The sequence below is a fragment of the Camelina sativa genome, chromosome 15, assembly GCF_030686135.1.
Source record: "Camelina sativa cultivar CO46 ecotype springtype chromosome 15, ASM3068613v1".
NCBI classification, from domain to species: Eukaryota; Viridiplantae; Streptophyta; class Magnoliopsida; order Brassicales; family Brassicaceae; genus Camelina; species Camelina sativa.
Window position 1 is genome coordinate 29,215,750 of NC_141894.1, and position 18,423 is coordinate 29,234,172.

Here is an 18,423-nt window from a genome sequence, read left to right on the forward strand (position 1 = left end):
CCTGATAAAGTGACAAGTGTAGGTTCGATTTTTTCTCTACTTAGAAAATGAGACGAACTCAATTTGGATTTGGAAACTTTTTTCTTGTTTCTTCGATTTCATTTGTTTGATTGATCGATAGAGATAAATATCTGATTTAATGGTGGAAGCGACGTCGAATATGACGCCGTCGCAGAGATACGCGGCTAGCGCATTGCTCGCGATCGCGCTGAACCAAGCGCAGATCAGCCAGACTACGCCACTCGGAATCCCGGCCACCACAGACCACGACGGAGACGACGGAGAGCCAATCAGCAGCGACGGTGATATTCCTATCTCCGATGACGCGGATCTCTGGGTCCACGAAGTTTCCGGCCTCCTCCGACCCGTTTTCAGGTATGATCACAATGAAATTAGAAATGTTCATATGCGTCTGTGTGTGTGATGTATACATTATTGAGCTGTCTCTGTTAATTTGGTTTCAGATGTCTTCAGATTGATACATCAGCTTGGCATGGCCTTGAGGAGATAGCTGCTTCTTCTCAGGCTAAGGATCACATCGGTGCGGTATGACTCATTTGAATTTCCCTTCGTTTCATGGAACTTGTGTTGAGGAGCTCCTTTTGATTGGATGCTACAATTTGGTTTATCGTAGTTCATCAAGTTACTCTCAGAGGATGCGAGTGATGATGATGATTCTAGTGAAATGGTGGAGAAAGAGACCGCTTTAGCTAAAGCTGCTGAAGCTATGGGTCAAAACATTCGAAGCAGCTCTGTATCTGTGGAAGCTAAGATGGAGAAACATGTTGAATTCGAAAACGAATGCCGTGAGAAGTATTCTGTTCCCGAGGCACAGTCTGACGCTGAGGTTAAGGAAACAGATAGTCATGGGGAGGATGGAAAGAGAGATGGAGGCCACAATCCGGGGATTGTTGAACAAGAGAAGAAACCTGTTGAGGAAGTAGCTTTGCTTAGCCATGAGAGGAAGATTAATGTTCTTTACGAGCTTCTTTCTGCTTGCTTGGCTGATAAATATGAGGAGAATGAGACATGTACAAGGACTAGGAAAGGCTATGATGCGCGTCATCATGTTGCTCTGCGGTTACTTGCCACTTGGTTTGACTTTCAGTGGATTAAAATGGTTTGTCAGAAGCTCTAAACTCCAATCATGGATTTCCTATTTGCGCATTTCAGTTGTGCTGAGAATCTATCTATTTATGTATTTTCTAGGAAGCAGTTGAGACAATGTCTGCATGCTCTGCCATGGCATTGCAACAGTCAAGTGGAAATAAGGAAGAAGAGTCTCTGTCACCAAATAGTGAATGGGCTAAATGGAAGCGTGGAGGCATTGTTGGAGCGGCTGCTTTAACAGGGGGGACTTTGATGGCCATCACTGGTGGTATGATGTATTCTAACTGTTGAAATCCCTTCACACTTTTCGGAAATTAAGACTTTGGATTTGGAAAATGCTAATTCTTGAACTTCTTATTACATATTATATGAAATAGGATTGGCTGCTCCAGCAATTGCTGCAGGGTTCGGTGCATTGGCACCAACACTAGGCACGATAATTCCGGTAATTGGAGCCAGTGGTTTTGCTGCAGCTGCTGAGGCTGCCGGAACTGTTGCTGGTTCTGTTGCTGTCGCAGCATCTTTTGGAGGTAAATAGACCTCAATTTTAGCTTCCTTTAAGTAAAAACATGGATGGAAATGATGATAATTGTATAGTTTCTATATGTGTTTATGAATAGCTGCTGGAGCTGGGCTCACAGGGACTAAGATGGCTAGGAGAACTGGGGACATTGAGGAGTTTGAATTTAAAGCTATTGGAGAAAATCATAATCAAGGAGTTAGTTTTAATTACCTACTGCTGCTATATAGTTTTGCATTGGGACAAAATTGACTATTATCTGTGCCTCATGTTGAAATCTCATTGTTCTGCATTCATCTGGTTTTGAGGATGACGTCCTTCTTTTTTTCTTTTTTTGGTGTAATAGCGATTAGCAGTGGAGATCTTAGTTGCTGGCTTTGTCTTAAAGGAAGAAGACTTTGTAAAACCATGGGAAGGGTTAACTAGCAACTTGGAAAGGTATTAACACGAGTTGTTCTAGTTTATTTTTTTGTGACTATGATTCATAAATTTCATATGTTTTGCTATAATTGCTTCTTAGGTACACGGTGCAGTGGGAATCTAAGAATATCATTGCAGTGAGCACTGCAATTCAGGATTGGCTTACTTCAAGTAATATCATATAGTTTTATCCCATTTACGCTTAATCATGTAAATTTGATCTTTTGGTTATTGCATTAACATCGACATGAAATTGTTGCAGGGGTTGCTATGGAGTTGATGAGACAAGGTGCCATGCACACCGTACTAAACTCGCTTTTAGCAGCTATGGTATGGCCGGCAACAATCCTTGTAGCTGCTGATTTCATAGATAGTAAATGGAGTATTGCTATTGACAGGTAAAATGAAAATATTTTATGATATTGAAATGCCAAATGTGATGCAACCACTACTGCTACTTAAAGTTTATGGCTATTATGTGCCTTTCAGGTCAGACAAAGCAGGAAAACTTCTGGCTGAAGCGCTTCGAAAAGGTTTGCAAGGAAATAGGTACAATTTATTGGATAAATTCCATCAGATCTTTATGATAGGAAGTTGTACAATTAGAATATTACATTAGCATGTTGATTTTTTTATTTATTTTGGAAAAACTTGGGAGGAATTCAGACCTGTGACTCTCGTTGGTTTTTCGCTTGGTGCACGTGTCGTCTTTAAGTGCCTCCAGACTCTGGCCGAGACTGAGAAGAATGGTATATTCTCCCACTCCTATTTATCTTTCTTTGGAACTAACAATTGATTCTTGTCTGAACACATTTTTCACGGTAGCTGAAATTGTGGAAAGAGTTGTTCTTCTTGGAGCGCCAATTTCAATCAAGAATGAGAACTGGCGGGACGTAAGAAAGGTAATGAACCTTCTTTATGAGAGTTCCCTGACATTATGAACAATCGATGTCACAGACTCACAGTAACTAGAAATACGCGCTTCTCGGAATTTAGTGTTCCGGTTTCATCTTATTAGATGAGTCTTTTGGTTGGTTATCAGATGGTGGCTGGAAGATTCATTAATGTTTACGCCACAAATGATTGGACCCTTGGAGTTGCCTTCCGTGCAAGGTATGATGAATTGTTTTTCAATTCCCAGTTTTTAAACTGCAAAAATGAAAACCTGTTTCTCTTCTTAATCTCTGCAGTCTGTTGTCCCAAGGATTAGCTGGAATCCAACCGGTCTGTATCCCAGGGATCGAGGATGTAAGTATCACGTTTTCTCTCCTTGTGTTATATATTTTATGTTCAAGTTAAGTGATGTGAAGGAAATAATTAGACTAATTAATCATCATATTAATTCATCATTTACCTATCAAATAACCCCCAACGTTGCAGGTTGATGTAACAGATATGGTAGAAGGTCACTCATCTTACCTATGGAAAATTCAACAAATCTTGGAAAGACTCGAACTCGACAACTCTTACCCCGTCTTCCGAAACACTCTCTAACTAGACACGACATTTATTATTAGGACCCATATATATCCCATTTTAATCCAGATTCAGTATCAAGCAAAACTAAACATCATCTCCCATCTTGTCGCATTCTCCTAAGGTGCGTATAAATACACTTTCACATCCACGTTCACATTTCCCCCATTTTACAGAGAAATTTCCCTCAGTTTGAAACCTTTTACACGGTTTAATTTTTTACCCGGAAAACATTGGAGAAATTCTGTTGACATAGTTAAGGACTTTTTTGTTCCTTGTACATGTACATGACGATTTTTCAATATATATATATATATATATATATATATATATATATATATATATATATTTTTTGTGATTTACTTAATTATTTGATGTAGACACAACTAGAAAAAAAGAAGATAAAACAAGATTTAACAGAAAAACAAAACTGATGCACATTGAAAAGTTAGTTGTAAAGGCAAGTGAGGCGCATGTTAGGCACCGCAATGAGGCGTGTGGCTCTGGGAGCGGTGAGACCCATGACGTCGCTCATGTCAAGCTCACTCGGTGTCATCCCATCAGGCAACTGCCACGTGAAACTGTGAATGATGTTAGCCACAGCGACCTCCATTGCGTAAAGCCCAAGCTGCATCCCCGGACACGATCTCCGACCTGACCCGAACGGTATAAACTCAAAGTTAGTCCCCATAAAATCAGGCATACCCGGTTCCATAAACCTCGAAGGCTTAAACGCTTCAGGTTCAACCCATAGTTTTGGGTCACGCGCGATGGCGAAGGCGTTGATAATCAATCGCGAGCCTTTGGGCACAGAGAAGCCTTGGAGCTTCGTGTCCTCAATGGCCTCGTGGAGGATGAGTGGGATCGGTGGGTGGAGCCTCATGGTTTCTTTGAGTGTGCATTTGAGGAAAGTTAGTTTCTCGAGGTGCATCTCATCCACGCGCTGGTCAAGACCCACGACTTCGGCAAGTTCTTGTTGGAGCCGTTTGAGTTCGTCTGGGTTACGTAAGAGCTCCGTCAAGGCCCACTCTATCCCCGACGCCATTGTCTCCGTTCCTCCAAACATAACATCCTTCAAGCACAAATAAATGTTTAAATATATATATATATATAGGACTATATAATGTGTTTTAATTCTTGAACCATGCTAAGATATTATATGTATGTGTGCATATTTTATATAATTCAGCTTACCTTTAAATGATTATTAAGAGTTAAGAAAAAAAGAAGAAGAATGATTAGTGTGCAGAAAAATGTTAATGAAATAAATTATAATGTTTTGGTGTATACCATGACGAGCGCTTTGATATTATCACGTGTAAGTTTTACGGAGCTCTTGTTTCGATTAGTTGATGAATCCTTGCTCACTAAATTTTCTTCTTCGCTGTAAAACGCAAGTAGATCATCCACCATATCGGTATCTTCATCATCTTTTACAGTCTCCCTCTTCTTCATATGCTCATCGATAACTTCATCAATGAACCCGTCCAGATCGTTACGGGCCTTCACGAGCCTCTTGTTTATCCCATGCAGATCGAACCAGCCTAGGAACGGTATGAAGTCTGCGACGTTGAATGCTCCAAATAGCTTTGAGAACTCTTGCAAGATCCTTATGAACTCGTCTTGTTCCGTCTCGCATGCGGCACCAAACGCGGCTCGGTACGTTATGTTTCTTGTCAACGTAAAAATGAGCTCTCCAACGTTTACGGGTTTTCCGACGTTGCTAGACAAAGACCGGACCATATTATTTACTTCGTCGCGGACCGAGGCCCATGACTCAGCTCTTCTACGGCTAAACACCTTCATGACGCATACTTTCCTCATTTGTCTCCAAAAAGGTCCGTAAGGAGCAAAAGCCATGTCAGCTAAGTCGTAAGTTAAGTAATTTATGGCTATTGTCACGGGCCGATTTGAGAAGCTGATGTCTTGGACTTGAAGAACTTGTCGGGCCAGGTCAGGTGATGTGATGGCAAACACGTGACGAAATCCCATTCTTAGGTGGAACAAGCCTCCGTATGTTTCGGCCAGCTTGGCTAGGCCATGGTGTGAAAGTTGGTCCATCATGAGCATGTTTCCAATTATGGGAAGACCTTTCGGACCGGGAGGGTAGAGCGGTTTAAGCCATCGCCGGACAAGGTAGACTATGACGAGAAGAGAGACGGTGATGAGAAGAGCCATCGTTGTAGGATATATTACTTGTGTTTGTGATAATAGAGACTCCATTGTTCGGTTTTTCACTAAATTTTTGAGGTGATGTGATATTAAAGGCCAAGGCTAGTTTTTATAGTGATAAACTGGGGCCTTTTCTATCGATGATTTTTGTTTTTATATATGACATTACAAAAATAAATAAATAAACTTCGAAGAGTGGACTTTTCTTATAAAATACCGACTTGACTTTTACAAAATGAAGTACTTTTGCGTTGGATATATACAATAATGTTGCACTAGATTGTGTATAGAATATTGGTCCATCGTTAGAGACATAATAATTTTTATCACATCATAAATACGATGACCTTACGAGTGAAAACATTTTTATTTCTACTTCTGCATTTCGGTTATTTACTTGTATACCGTTTTGAAGAAACGCACAATATTGAAAATAAATGTAAAACAAACTAGGATCCTCGTTTTCCAATATTGTAATCCAACTCAGCGTTAAGAAATTGCATGCGATGATCATAACCAAAATAAAAATAGAGAAGCACAAAAAAAAAATAGAGAAGCACATAAAAAAAAATAGAGAAGCACATCCATATATAATAGCAAACCCACTTTTTGTATCAACTTTTAATCCAACGGATGAGATTAGTTTCAGTTTTAATCCAACGGTTTAAAATCATTAATCGTGTCTTTTCGTCGCATTCCCATCTTTCAAAAATCACACCTCTTAGTCTTTGCATCTCTTTGTTTTACCTCCTACTTACAAAAATCACATCTATTAATTTTTACACCTTTTAAATCACACATCTTAGTCTTTGCATCTCTTTGTTGTACCTCCTGGTTTCAAAAATCACATCCATTAATTTTTACACCTTTTAAATCACACCTCCTTAGTCTTTGCATCTCTTTGTTGTACTTCCTGGTTTCAAAAATCACATTCATTAATTTTTACACCTTTTAATTTCACACCTCTATGTGTTACACCTCTTTGTTGTACCTCCATGTTTCACATCTATTAATTTTTACACCTTTACATTTCAAACCTCTACGTCTTACACCTCTTTGTTTATTATATATAAACTTTTCTTGACTACATAAACAAGTTTCGAAAAATTGTTTTCTGAGTACTAAAGAATTGTATTATTGAAGTGTTTTTTAACTTTCAAGCATCAATCTCTAATTCAAGGTAATTTAATATTTTTGCTGCGAATGACCTGTAGTGTTTCTCGGTTAGATTATTATTACCGTTAGTCGACACTATTAAGTTCATACATTAATCTTAGTTTTGTTAACTTTTAGTCTCTTCAAAAATTTTAGTCTTTCTGGTTTTCATGTTTTTGCATGGTTAATGTTATTAAGTACGTGTGCCATATTTTTTGCATGGCTAATGTTTTTGATTCTCAATGTGCAGATTTTATTTTTTGATTTTCTGGAAAAACCAAAACCAAGATACGAGAGGCATGATGATATGCAGTGATGCTAGAGCTACGGATAAGCCAAATTTTTTTAACAAACATGGTATAATTATAATTTTATATATGTTCTTATTTAACCTATTTATTTTTTCTAACAAACATGGTATAAATGTTATTTATTTATTATTATTATTATTTTTTTTCTGTAGGATGTCCATTAGATGTTCATGATCCATGTTAGTTTACATTTTTTGTAAATAAAGTTTTTAAAAATTTTAGTTGAATTATAATTTCTTATACTTTTTGGGTATCCAACATTTTGATAATATATAGAAATATTACAAATGAGCATGGAAATAGAGAGTGCCGAAGAAAAAGCCAGACATACTTGTGACAACACAAAATCAAATTCTAGAAAGCGTAAGCACGACCAAATGACAAGTCAAGTTAGAAAGAAAAGATCTACTAAAGGTAACTTATTTAGTCTTTGATGACTTTCTAATCTGTATATACAACTTTTAAAAAACATAATGTATAACAGTCACTTTTAGAGTGATCTGGAATCTGCCAAAAAAAAAGAGAATGCAAGAAATTTATAAAATTAGTGTTTAACCTAAAGAAGAGAACATCAAAAGGTGAGATATTATTATCACTTGTTTCACCACATCGACTTCGTTTTCGCTGTCGTTTATTGAAGAACATGATGGTACCGATTCATAGATATAAGTGGGAAATCAAATAGAGGGGGATGCAGCCTGGAAGGAGAGCAGCCGACACGGTGGAATGGGATGCATTGGGAGAGACCAACATAAAATCCTCTATTCTATATTAATTTTCTGAACTTTTGTAGTTTAATTGAATTGCTTTGATTGAATTGCTGATGAGTGTACAAGTTTTTGTCTATATGCATTCTTAGTCTGTTACGTCTTGATTTTTTTTCTTTTCCAAAGAGGAATATGTGATTTGAAGCAAATATTACAAATCCATGTATCAAATGTGTAAGTAGGAAATAAGGCAATCAAGATTAACCCATTAAAAGGGAGGAAAGAAGGGGGTCTTTTGAGGGAAAACGTGAGACCAACATGCATGTAACTGTGGAAAGCATTATAGCCAAATATATATCTCTAAAAGTTGTAGCTGAAGTATGTGAGTTACTCTATAGTCTATACTAACCAATTAGGTTTGATTGGTCGGTCATATAAAACTCGGTTTTGTACATATCTAAAAGTGAGAGACAAAAAACATCCACAAACATCCAAAAGTAATGTTCATAGTAAATCATTTGTATACAAACTCCACTTGCTTACAGCATCAGAATATTGATTGTGATTTGTGAATCAGTAATCTATGGAAAGAGAAATCGCGTATCAAAGTGAAGGGGAAACGAAACTCAATCTAACCATCTACTCCGATCCCAATCTTCGACCTTCCTTCGACAAGTGGCATTTAGTATTTTCTCGATACAGTAAATAAACCAAGAGAGAAGCAGCCTCATATGTATTTCGATTGATAATGATCAACAACAAAAACAATTTCTAATAGCGAATTAAGAAAGGATACCAATATATAGCACCATATGGTCGGAGACAAGCATAAGTGAAATTTTATATATGGTTAAAAGTAATATTTATAATAAATCAAGCTCTAAAAAAGGCTCACTTTTGTGTGTGACAACATAAAATATAATAACATTGAAATGAATCTTTGGTTTTTTAATCAGCAGAAAGCAATAGCAAGAAATGAAAATGATCAAATTGATTGAGAAAATAAAGAATTTAGGATGAATTACAAATGTTAAATTTCAATTTAGGATTTCACCTCCCCGTACGGCAACGCACGGGTCGCTTTCCTAGTATTGATTAATAGAGTAATTTAAGGGCGTGCGTACATGAAAGTACAAGCTCTATAAATCAAGTAATAAATGTTAGTTGAGTATATATTTTTTCTAGTATTTCAGACCAACTTTTTTGGCATGATTTGGGCCCCTTTCTTCGACGTTCCTATGATAATTTGTTGTGGACAACCAAGAAACCTAGTGATCAAGTACATGCTCTAATATCAATATATATTAATTGAATAAACTTATGTCTGATAGGATATAAACAAACATATGATTTTAGCCTTTTAGTTTGCTCCAAGATTAATAAGGACAGTAACCTTTATACTTTTAATTCGTTTCATAAATTTTTGTTTTCCGAAGTTGTTAGTGTGCTTATCAAATTGTTTGGATGAAATCTATGGATTTTTTTTTTTTTTGTCAAAGACACTTTCCAACATTACAGTAACTTTATTATATTCAGATATATAAATAAAATTTGGTATACTTTGATGAATAAATTAACCACATTGTTATATGATTGAAAATAGTACATTATAATATTACAAGGTTCAAATTTTGTGGACGCATTTATGTTAGTCTATATTTTTTGCGGACAGTCTCTTCATCTCCAGATTTAACCCACAAAATGGACATCTAGTCTCTAAAACCCCCTATAAAATCTAGTGACCTAAACACAAATACAAGTAAAACCAATATGATGTCAAAGAAAGAAAGCAAAAAAAAAAAAAAATAGAGATCAACATAAATACTCCATCTGTATTAGAATAAATGATTTTTTGAGATTTTCACATAAATTAAGAAAAATATTTAATATCTAGCAATAAATGCATTATTATTCATAATAACATATTTTCATAATTATTAACCAATAGTAATTCATAAAAGTTTTAAATTCTCAGTCAATGATTCTTGAAATTTGTAATTTTCTAATATTAATTAATAAAAATATACAGAAAATCATCTATTGTAATAGAAGAAAAAATTCAAAAAACCATCTATTGTGATACAGAGGGGTATTAAAACAACTACTTGTTTTGTAATAAAAAGTGATATAATTTTGTTAGGGAATGATACTTGGAAAAGAGCATGACTCATTTCCTCCAAGTTGTTGACATTTCATTCATCTCTCGTGCGACCAACTTTAGTACAAACTGACAATTTGTTTTCTTCTTTTGCAACAGTAGATAGTTTTTGCGGAAAAACACATATATTTAGATTTAAGTATCACATAATATTACATTCGGAAAATACATAACTTCATATTATAAAATTTTACACAGGTTTGTCTAAAAATTAAATATATGTGTGTAATGCAGACAACATTGAATGTAAATGCAGCAACTGTTTTCCCGAAAAATAAAATAAATAATTTAAACAATAATATTTGATTATTTTGTAAGAAAAAATGATATAATTTTTTTCGAAGTATTAAAAGTAGTTACAATGATGATAATTTTACTTATATAAGCAACACATATCTTAAATATTACCAACCGATCACTTTATTCAGATAACAGAGAAAACAATCTATAATAAAGTAGTTTTGTTCAGTATCTTGGAAATCTGCTACATGAAGCGACTGAAGTTGACGACAAGGCTCAGTAAAAACGAGGTTGTCAACAAAGGATGTAAGCTCACTGGAAAGAAATTGATGACTCAGGTTGACGACAAGGCTCACTGAAAACGAGTTTTACATATCATTTTACTCGCATTGTACCTTTGTATATAAACATTTTTAATTTTACGAACAATAAATTTGATATTTGACCCGGAAAAAGAAAGATAATTTGTTAAAAATGCCTCTTTTGATATACCCCTTTTCAAAAATACCCTCTTTTCTGACCATTTTTATTTTTGCCCTCTTTTAATTTTTAATGACCATTTTACCCTTAGATGGAAATTATTTTATTCAATAAAAAGAAAAACAAAAATTTTCCGCCAAAAAATTTCCGACATATTTTCCCGCCAAAAATTTTTGATAAAAAATTTTTGATAAAAAATTTCGACAAAAAAAATTTCCTGCCAAAATTCTTCCCGCCAAAAAAAATTTACAAGGTTTTTAAAAGGTTTTATAAGGTTTCTACCTTATAAAAGCCTTATAAACACCTTGTAAAGGCTTTTGCAAGATTTTTAAAGAGTTTTAAAAGGTTTTTTAAACAACTTGTAAACGCTTTTACAAGATTTTTAAAAGGTTTTTAAAAGTTTTTCAAATGGTTTTTAAAAAGATTTTTAAAAGGTTTTTAAACACCTTGTAAACGCTTTTACAATGTTTTTAAAAACCTTGTAAATTTTTTTATAAGATTTTTAAAAGAGTTTTAAAAGGTTTTTAAACACCTTGTAAATGCTTTTAAAAAGTTTTTAAAAGCGTTTACAAGGTGTTTAAAAACCTTTTAAAAGCATTTACAAGGTTTTTAAAAGCGTTTACAATGTGTTTAAAAACTTTGTAAACACTTTTAAAAAAATTTTAAAAGCGTTTACAATGTTTTTAAAAGGTACAAATTTCAATATTTTTGGCGGGAAAAATTTTCGATTTTGGTGGAAATTTTTTTTTTTCTGGCGGGAAAAAATAATTTTTTCGGGAAAAATTTTCGATTTTGGCGGGGAAAAAAAAATTTGGCGGAAAAATATTTTCGATTTTGATGACTGTACATTCTTGCTGTCACTCAAAAAAGGGTAATTTGGTCATTTTGTATATAAAGAGGGGTAGTTTTAAAAATAGTCACATAAAGGGGTATTTTTAAAAAAAGGTATGGAAAAATGGACATTTTTTGAGAATGCCCCAAAAAGAAAACATATTTAACTTTTATTTTTCACTTTTATACATAGACATTTACTATTCACGAACAATAACTTTGACATTTCATAGGCAAAAAGAAAGAAAGGATATTTAACTTTTATTTTGCACTAACCATATTTAGACTGCTTGATCTGCCCAAATCGTTTCCTTGTGTTCGGTGTCATACCATACAAAAGGAAAAAAGCTAACCCCAAAATCAGAATGGATCGAGAACTAATCACCTAAAAAGGAATTAGGCCCAACTTCGGCCCATAAGACAAAAATCTAGAGAGGGTTACATATATCATCATCACCTACGCCATTCTTAGCTTTCCTCTGCATCTCTCGCTTTTCCTGTTTTCCTCTTCAAGTCGGCTCTCCTCTTTGCTACACTTACAGGTTTGTTTCTTCTTCCTCGTGTCAACTTGTTCTTTCGCCTCCCATTAGGGTTTGTTTCGACCTCAAAGCATACATCTTTGATATAGAATTCGTAACAGTATTTGATGAGAAATCCAATCTTCCATGTTTATGAAACTAAATCTAGTTGATTAGCAGCAGCATCCTTGTTGTTTTCTATATTCAGTTGTTCTGATCTGGGTTTTTGCAATAGAAAGTTTCGTTTCTGATGCGTCGTTTGGGTTTTTTTAGCTGATCTTGATCTGATCTGATCTCTCTGCTTTATATCAGTTTAAAGGTTCGAGCTTTAGAAACAATGGTGGCCTTCTCCAACCTTAGCTCTGACGCTGGATTGAAGAAGCTCGATGAGCATCTTCTCACTCGCAGTTACATCACTGGGTTAGAATCTTTTTCCCCTTTTTGTGCCTTATTAAATTGAGCAGAGCACCATAAGCTGTATACAGATTCTAATTGCTTTCCTCTGTCTGTGTGTGTTTATAGGTACCAAGCTTCAAAGGATGATATCACTGTCTTTACAGCTCTTTCAAAGCCCCCAACTTCAGAGTATGTCAATGTATCTCGTTGGTTCCACCACATCGATGCCCTCTTGAGGATCTCGTAAGCTCCATTGCCTTGCCTTTTATTGTTTACCAGTTTATATAGGGATCAATAGTTTTTGCTTGTTCTATTGTTATTGTCTTATAAATTGTCTCTATTTACAGTGGTGTCTCTGCTGAAGGAAGTGGTGTTGTTGTTGAGGGACAATCACCTATCACAGAAGAGGCCGTTGCTACTCCCCCTGCAGCTGAGTCTAAGGTAAATCTAGATTCTTTCTATGGTTTCTCATAATGTTCTCTTTGTATATCAGGGAGATTCATATGTGTATGTGTAATTCTAGGCTGCTGCTGAGGAAGAAGATGATGATGATGTTGACCTTTTCGGGGAGGAGACAGAAGAGGAAAAGAAAGCTGCTGAAGAGAGAGCAGCTTCAGTGAAGGCATCTACAAAGAAGAAGGAATGTAAGTATTGGTTTTTGCCTTACACTCTGTAGTTTCAACGATATGGAGATGTATTGGATTTCTCATCTGCTTTTTTCTTAACTTCTGTCAGCTGGAAAGTCATCAGTGTTGATTGATATCAAGCCGTGGGATGATGAGACTGACATGAAGAAGCTAGAGGAATCTGTAAGATCCATTCAGATGGAAGGATTGTTTTGGGGAGCATCAAAGCTTGTCCCAGTTGGTTACGGTATCAAGAAGTTGCAGATCATGTGCACCATTGTTGATGACCTTGTCTCTATTGACACCATGATCGAAGAGCAACTCACTGTTGAACCTATCAATGAATATGTCCAGAGCTGTGACATTGTTGCCTTCAACAAGATATGTAAGTTTCATGAATCTTTTCTCAACTACGTAAATCTTTTGATAAGATAATGCGTTGTGTAACTAAATATTGAATTAAACCATAATGCAGGAGGATGGAGAAAAGCTTGAAGGATGGGCCTGTTTATGTTGTTGTTGTCTTCTTCTATATCCACTTTTCGAAGTTTCTGTCCCCTGTTTTGATTTTATAATTATGTGGAAAGGCTTTGCTATCTCTGATTCATTTTTATAGTTTTGTGAAGACAATTCAGTATTGGCTTAAAGTTTCCAACATATCTCAAATATACGAGAATCTTAATTAAGTTTGAAACTATCGTTCCAGATTAGCTTGAATTCTACATGACTAATTCGATTTGGAGAAGTGGTTTGATTTCTCCTCTTTAAAAAACATAAAAAAGATTGCAGTATCACAAAATATGTGAAGCAAAAATCCATGCAAAGCACGTATATACAAAAATTTGTAGAAGTACGCATGATTTTGGTGTTGGCTAAGAATAAGATTACGTATATATTATAATAATCAGAGTTTTGGTGTGAGAATATGAGTCGAGAACAAGGTCCTTGGGCGTGACGCAATATTTTTTACTTTTCTACAGCCTCATCTCCTTTTTGTAGTCTTTAGTTGCCACAAATTGAAAAAAAAAAAAAAAGTAAAAATGATGGTAGGTTGATCATATGGGTAATGCACGTTCATATGGTTGCTCAAATTTAATTATTATGTTCTTGATTTGGGTCTAAAAGACTATAAAAAGGAGGGTAATCGAGAGGACCATATAATAGAGAAAAATCTCGATGGAGATATTGGTCAGAATCACAAGCTTTGTGGTGTTCTTGTTAGTTTCTGGTGCGGTGTTGTTGCTACTTAGCTCAAGCTCTGTTCACGGGTTGAGATATGGACCCTCTAAGAGAATCTTTAATAGTAGTGATCAGTCTACCGTTTTGGGTCCCAACATGACGTTTGAAAGTGGACATAACAAAGCGCGAAGAGTGCAAGAAGGTAACGTAGAAGGAGGTTGCGTAAACTGCGGAGGAAGAGAAAGAGACTGTGGAGATTGTAGAGGTGAAGATGGAAGCTGTAGAGGTTGTAATGGAACAGGAGGAAGTCCGGGAGATGATGGAAGAGGGGGTCGAGGAGGAGGAGGAAGAGGCCGAGGAAGAGGAAATGGCAAAGGAGATGAGAAAGGACAAGGTGACAATAGTGGAAAAGAAGATTGCAATGACCATAAAAAGAAGAAAAGAGATGATAGGAACAACGGTGATGGTGATGTTAATGGTGACGGTGTTGGTATTGGTATTGGTATAGGTATAGGAGGTGAACCTAGCCCTGGAACTGGAGGTGGTGGAGGTGGAGGTGGCGGCGGTGGTGGTGGTGGTGGACCTGGTGGCGGTGGTGGAGGAGGAGGTGGAGGAGGCGGTGGGGGAGGCGTAGGAGATGGATATGGATATGGCCGTGGATGGGGCGGTGGATATGGAGGAGGAGGCGGAGGAGGATGGGGGTGGGGTGGAGATAGCAATGGAGGAGTATGGGGTCCCGGAAACGGCGGTGGTTGTTGGTTTCCCGGTTGTGATAAAAAGTCAAAGAAAGGTCAACATTAATCTCAGACATATTTAAAGACTGTTTTACATTTATTTACGACTGCCATGCATGGCTATGTTTGTTTTTATTATGGATTCTTTTTAGGAGATGCTTACGATTGAGAATATTCAAGAAAAGTAGTTTCCATTTTGAGAAAGAAAAAGGTAATGAAATAACTTCAAATTTGGGAATCTATATAATTGGTTGATATGTAAACAAAATGTGTAGGCCAAAAAGTGGAGTGGAGATGATCGTAACGTTTTTTTTTTTTTTTTTTGGAAAAAGAGATGATCGTAACGTTTTGGTTGGAGTTGTGTTAAGTACAGAGAAGTTGGAATGTGGGTGGATCAATTTAATAAATAAATAAAAAATTGGATTTTTTTTTTAAACTAAGCTGTGATGAATCCCCAATTATTAATTATAGTCCTGTAACTACTACTAAACAAGATCAGGATCGAAGTTTTGTGGCTTGTCTTAGATCTAAAACTCTACCCATACAAAATTCTATAAACATATGTTTTATACTCTCAATGGTGAAAAAAAAGATTCCGTCAATGTTTAGGTTTTCAATGTTGGTCTACGTAATATGTCTCGGTAGCTTTTTGAAATATGCATTTCAAATGGTATAAAATCTTGGCATAAAACTTGCGCTTCGACAGCTTCGAACGACTCAAGGGCTAGACTAAATAGTAAATACTACTTGTAATACATTATACATCCGTACAGGGATGCCAGAGTAGCCAATAACCATCAAACTCATTTATTGGAATTTACTGCTATAGACGATCCCTAATCATGCATAGGCACGTTACACAACTAACAAAAATCACGTGTCATGAGTAGTCTTTTTCATATATAATTTGTCTATATATTGACCCAAGGAAAAAAACAAATTATATATTAATTTTGTTCTTCACAAAACTGTTACTATGGTTGCACAGTTGACATTCTTATTTGCAGGAACATTTACTACGAATATATACAAGAAACTCTTCTTATCTAATAGTCATGTATCCATGTTACTTCATTTTTTACGTATTGAGTTTTAGATAATCTTGAATAATAGTCATATAGATCTCTTTCAAAACAAGTACATTGCATACCCAAAAAAAAAAATTAAAGAGAGTTTGAAAAGTAGATGTTACAATTAAGATCTTGGTGGGTTTTCATAGAATTGTGTACTAGGCGTAATCGTTTTATCCGGCCCTTGATTATACAGAATGCCCTTGAACTGATGACCAGCTATGCCTACCGTCGTCTGATATGCATATTGGCAATCTCCATCTTCGGTACCACTTATTCTAACGCACCGGAAAAGTGCATCCGATGTCACTTCATCTGGAAATGTTGCATCTCCCATCTCTAACCCTAGCAAATTACACACCATTTAGTGGCTAGTGCTAACACTTTACGACAAAACATAATATCAAATCCTAACAAGAACACAATGCTTTGATTGTCCCAAACACAAAAAAAAAATTACCTTAATTTACTTTTTAAATCAAATAAACATTTTCATCATTTTGAAATAGAATTTCTGTATTTAATTTCTTGGATTATACGTGCAATGTCTACAATGATATTTGATCAAAGAAAAAGTGATGCATAGTCTTATAAACATAAAGGTAAAATTTCATATTTTTAATTACTAAAAAGAAACCAAAAAAAAAAAATCAATTATGAAACAACAATGCAAAACTGAAAACAAACCTGATGAGTTTAAAGTAGCCGGTTGATCAATCTCTCTATACGGATTTGGGATGTTCCCAACTCGGTCTCCACCGGTTATTGGGTTGGAGGTTGGCGTCTGTATCTGCTGCCGTTCACGGCGTTTGGCGATGGGGATCCAAGTGCTCCTCACGTGAGTGGGACAGTCGAGCCCGTGGCTCTTGCAGCAAGTTCTACACCGCCCGTGCGTGCACCCTTTCTTGGCTTGGTTTCCACAGTCTTGACAGCTTATGGTTAGGGATCTCGATGACGTGGTCAAATCACAGACGTTGATCTGACCCGGATATAGATCGAGGCTTGGATGCTGCCATATCTGATTGGTGTGGTGGCTCGTGCTTGGGTTATTTGTGTTTCTGTACCAAACCCAATTTGCCTTTTGTTGATTGTCTTCTTCGTTGTTTCTTGATGACCCTATCCCAGCCATTTTAAACTTTGACCTAGCTAGCCCTCCTATAAACCCTAATCTAGAGTTTACGATATCCATAATTCACAAACCCTTGAGCTTTTGATAACTTCGGCCACGTCGCCTTATTTTCTTCTTTGAATGGTCTTCTTAAAACCTGTAATCCTCTCCGATCATATTGTGTGCTTTCATAGCTGTTGTGCAAAACGAAATCAATAAAAGGACATTAATTTCTCCCTTTATTTTTACCTCATCTTTATCTCTTTCTCTCGGTTCATTACTAGTACTCGTCTCATGGACCATAGCTTGCCATGTGGCAGTGATTTAACCGGAGAAATCGCACATGGGTTGTGTCCCAAGGTCATATATTAATGTACATCATCCTATGCTTTGCTGATTAAATTATTCGCATAAAGATTTTAGTTAAGGTAATCTTCGATTTCATACGACAAATAGTTCACAACTTGTCGAAAATTTTGGTTTCTTTTGTTTTAAATTTCATACGACATATGTGCAAGCACATGCAATCATTCACATTCGAAAATTTCATTGCGCTTAAAGTTTAATGATAACACAAAAACTATTTAAATTTTAGAATCTGAAGCTTCAAAATGCAAATTTTACTCTATACAATGCAAATTTTACAAAACAGGCGAAGAAATATTTATGTTGGTTTTTTTTTACTTTCACCAGTCCCCGATATTGGCCAATTTTCACATTTTTGGTAATTATTTGTTTGTAAGTGTTGTAACAGAAGCAATTAAAAAAGTGTACATAGTAAACTCATATCCGATATGCTCAAATATTTAAAATTTATAGGGGACGTACGGAGAAATATAAGAAGCATGTTACTCTAATTTGTATAATACTATATCTATATGTAGTGTGGCTATTCAAGGGAACAAAGCGCCACCTACGTTATGCTCTTTTCTGTATCCACTACTCCATTAACTAGGGGTGGGCAAAAAAACCGAAATCCAAAAAACCGAACCGAACCGAATCAAAATAATAGGTTTGGTTTGGTTATGGTTAAATCTAAAAATCCGTTTGGTTTTCATTTTAGTTAAGCATTTGGTTTAGGTTTGGTCTGGTTAAAAACTGTAAAACCGAATGATTTTTTTGGTTTTTAAAAAAAATTTAGGATAAATTAGATATAATTAGTTTCTCCAACTTATAACTTTAAATTGTATCACAATATCAATATTTTTTTTC

At 35.7% G+C, this 18,423-nt stretch overlaps 5 protein-coding genes across 6 annotated transcripts; 3 read left to right on the forward strand and 2 right to left on the reverse strand.

Annotated features, from left to right (window-relative positions):
- The first annotated feature begins 40 nt into the window (after positions 1 to 40).
- LOC104747641 (transmembrane and coiled-coil domain-containing protein STS1-like) lies at positions 41 to 3,806 on the forward strand. Its single transcript, XM_010469310.3, has 15 exons — positions 41 to 375; positions 465 to 546; positions 635 to 1,120; positions 1,210 to 1,378; positions 1,488 to 1,640; positions 1,731 to 1,828; positions 1,977 to 2,068; positions 2,151 to 2,221; positions 2,313 to 2,448; positions 2,540 to 2,599; positions 2,717 to 2,799; positions 2,876 to 2,952; positions 3,093 to 3,163; positions 3,241 to 3,298; positions 3,431 to 3,806. Exons 1-15 carry the CDS (start codon positions 140 to 142, stop codon positions 3,542 to 3,544), a joined length of 1,986 nt encoding a protein of 661 aa, XP_010467612.1. The 5' UTR covers positions 41 to 139; the 3' UTR covers positions 3,545 to 3,806.
- Positions 3,807 to 3,974: 168 nt separating this feature from the next.
- Positions 3,975 to 5,749, reverse strand: LOC104747644 (cytochrome P450 84A1-like). Its single transcript, XM_087489337.1, has 2 exons — positions 4,817 to 5,749; positions 3,975 to 4,598 (listed from the first exon to the last, which is right to left on the reverse strand). The coding sequence occupies exons 1-2, from the start codon at positions 5,747 to 5,749 to the stop codon at positions 3,975 to 3,977; spliced, it is 1,557 nt and encodes a 518-aa protein (XP_087345463.1).
- A 6,193-nt stretch (positions 5,750 to 11,942) lies between these two features.
- LOC104747645 (elongation factor 1-delta 2-like) lies at positions 11,943 to 13,814 on the forward strand. Its single transcript, XM_010469313.3, has 7 exons — positions 11,943 to 12,122; positions 12,411 to 12,518; positions 12,621 to 12,737; positions 12,842 to 12,935; positions 13,018 to 13,138; positions 13,230 to 13,505; positions 13,596 to 13,814. Coding segments are annotated over exons 2-7 (693 nt in total). The 5' UTR covers positions 11,943 to 12,122; positions 12,411 to 12,435; the 3' UTR covers positions 13,598 to 13,814.
- A 462-nt stretch (positions 13,815 to 14,276) lies between these two features.
- Positions 14,277 to 15,375, forward strand: LOC104748835 (uncharacterized). The gene has a single exon (XM_087486880.1). It carries the CDS (start codon positions 14,297 to 14,299, stop codon positions 15,098 to 15,100), a length of 804 nt encoding a protein of 267 aa, XP_087343006.1. The 5' UTR covers positions 14,277 to 14,296; the 3' UTR covers positions 15,101 to 15,375.
- A 748-nt stretch (positions 15,376 to 16,123) lies between these two features.
- LOC104747646 (protein SHI RELATED SEQUENCE 4-like) lies at positions 16,124 to 17,463 on the reverse strand. Of its 2 annotated transcripts, none has more exons than XM_010469315.3 (2): positions 16,791 to 17,463; positions 16,124 to 16,448 (listed from the first exon to the last, which is right to left on the reverse strand). In XM_010469315.3, exons 1-2 carry the CDS (start codon positions 17,290 to 17,292, stop codon positions 16,228 to 16,230), a joined length of 723 nt encoding a protein of 240 aa, XP_010467617.2. In that variant the 5' UTR covers positions 17,293 to 17,463; the 3' UTR covers positions 16,124 to 16,227. The 2 variants fall into 2 exon arrangements, with proteins under 2 accessions (XP_010467617.2, XP_010467618.2); XM_010469316.3 differs by having other exon boundaries at positions 16,124 to 16,442; positions 16,791 to 17,439.
- Between the last annotated feature and the right edge of the window lie 960 nt (positions 17,464 to 18,423).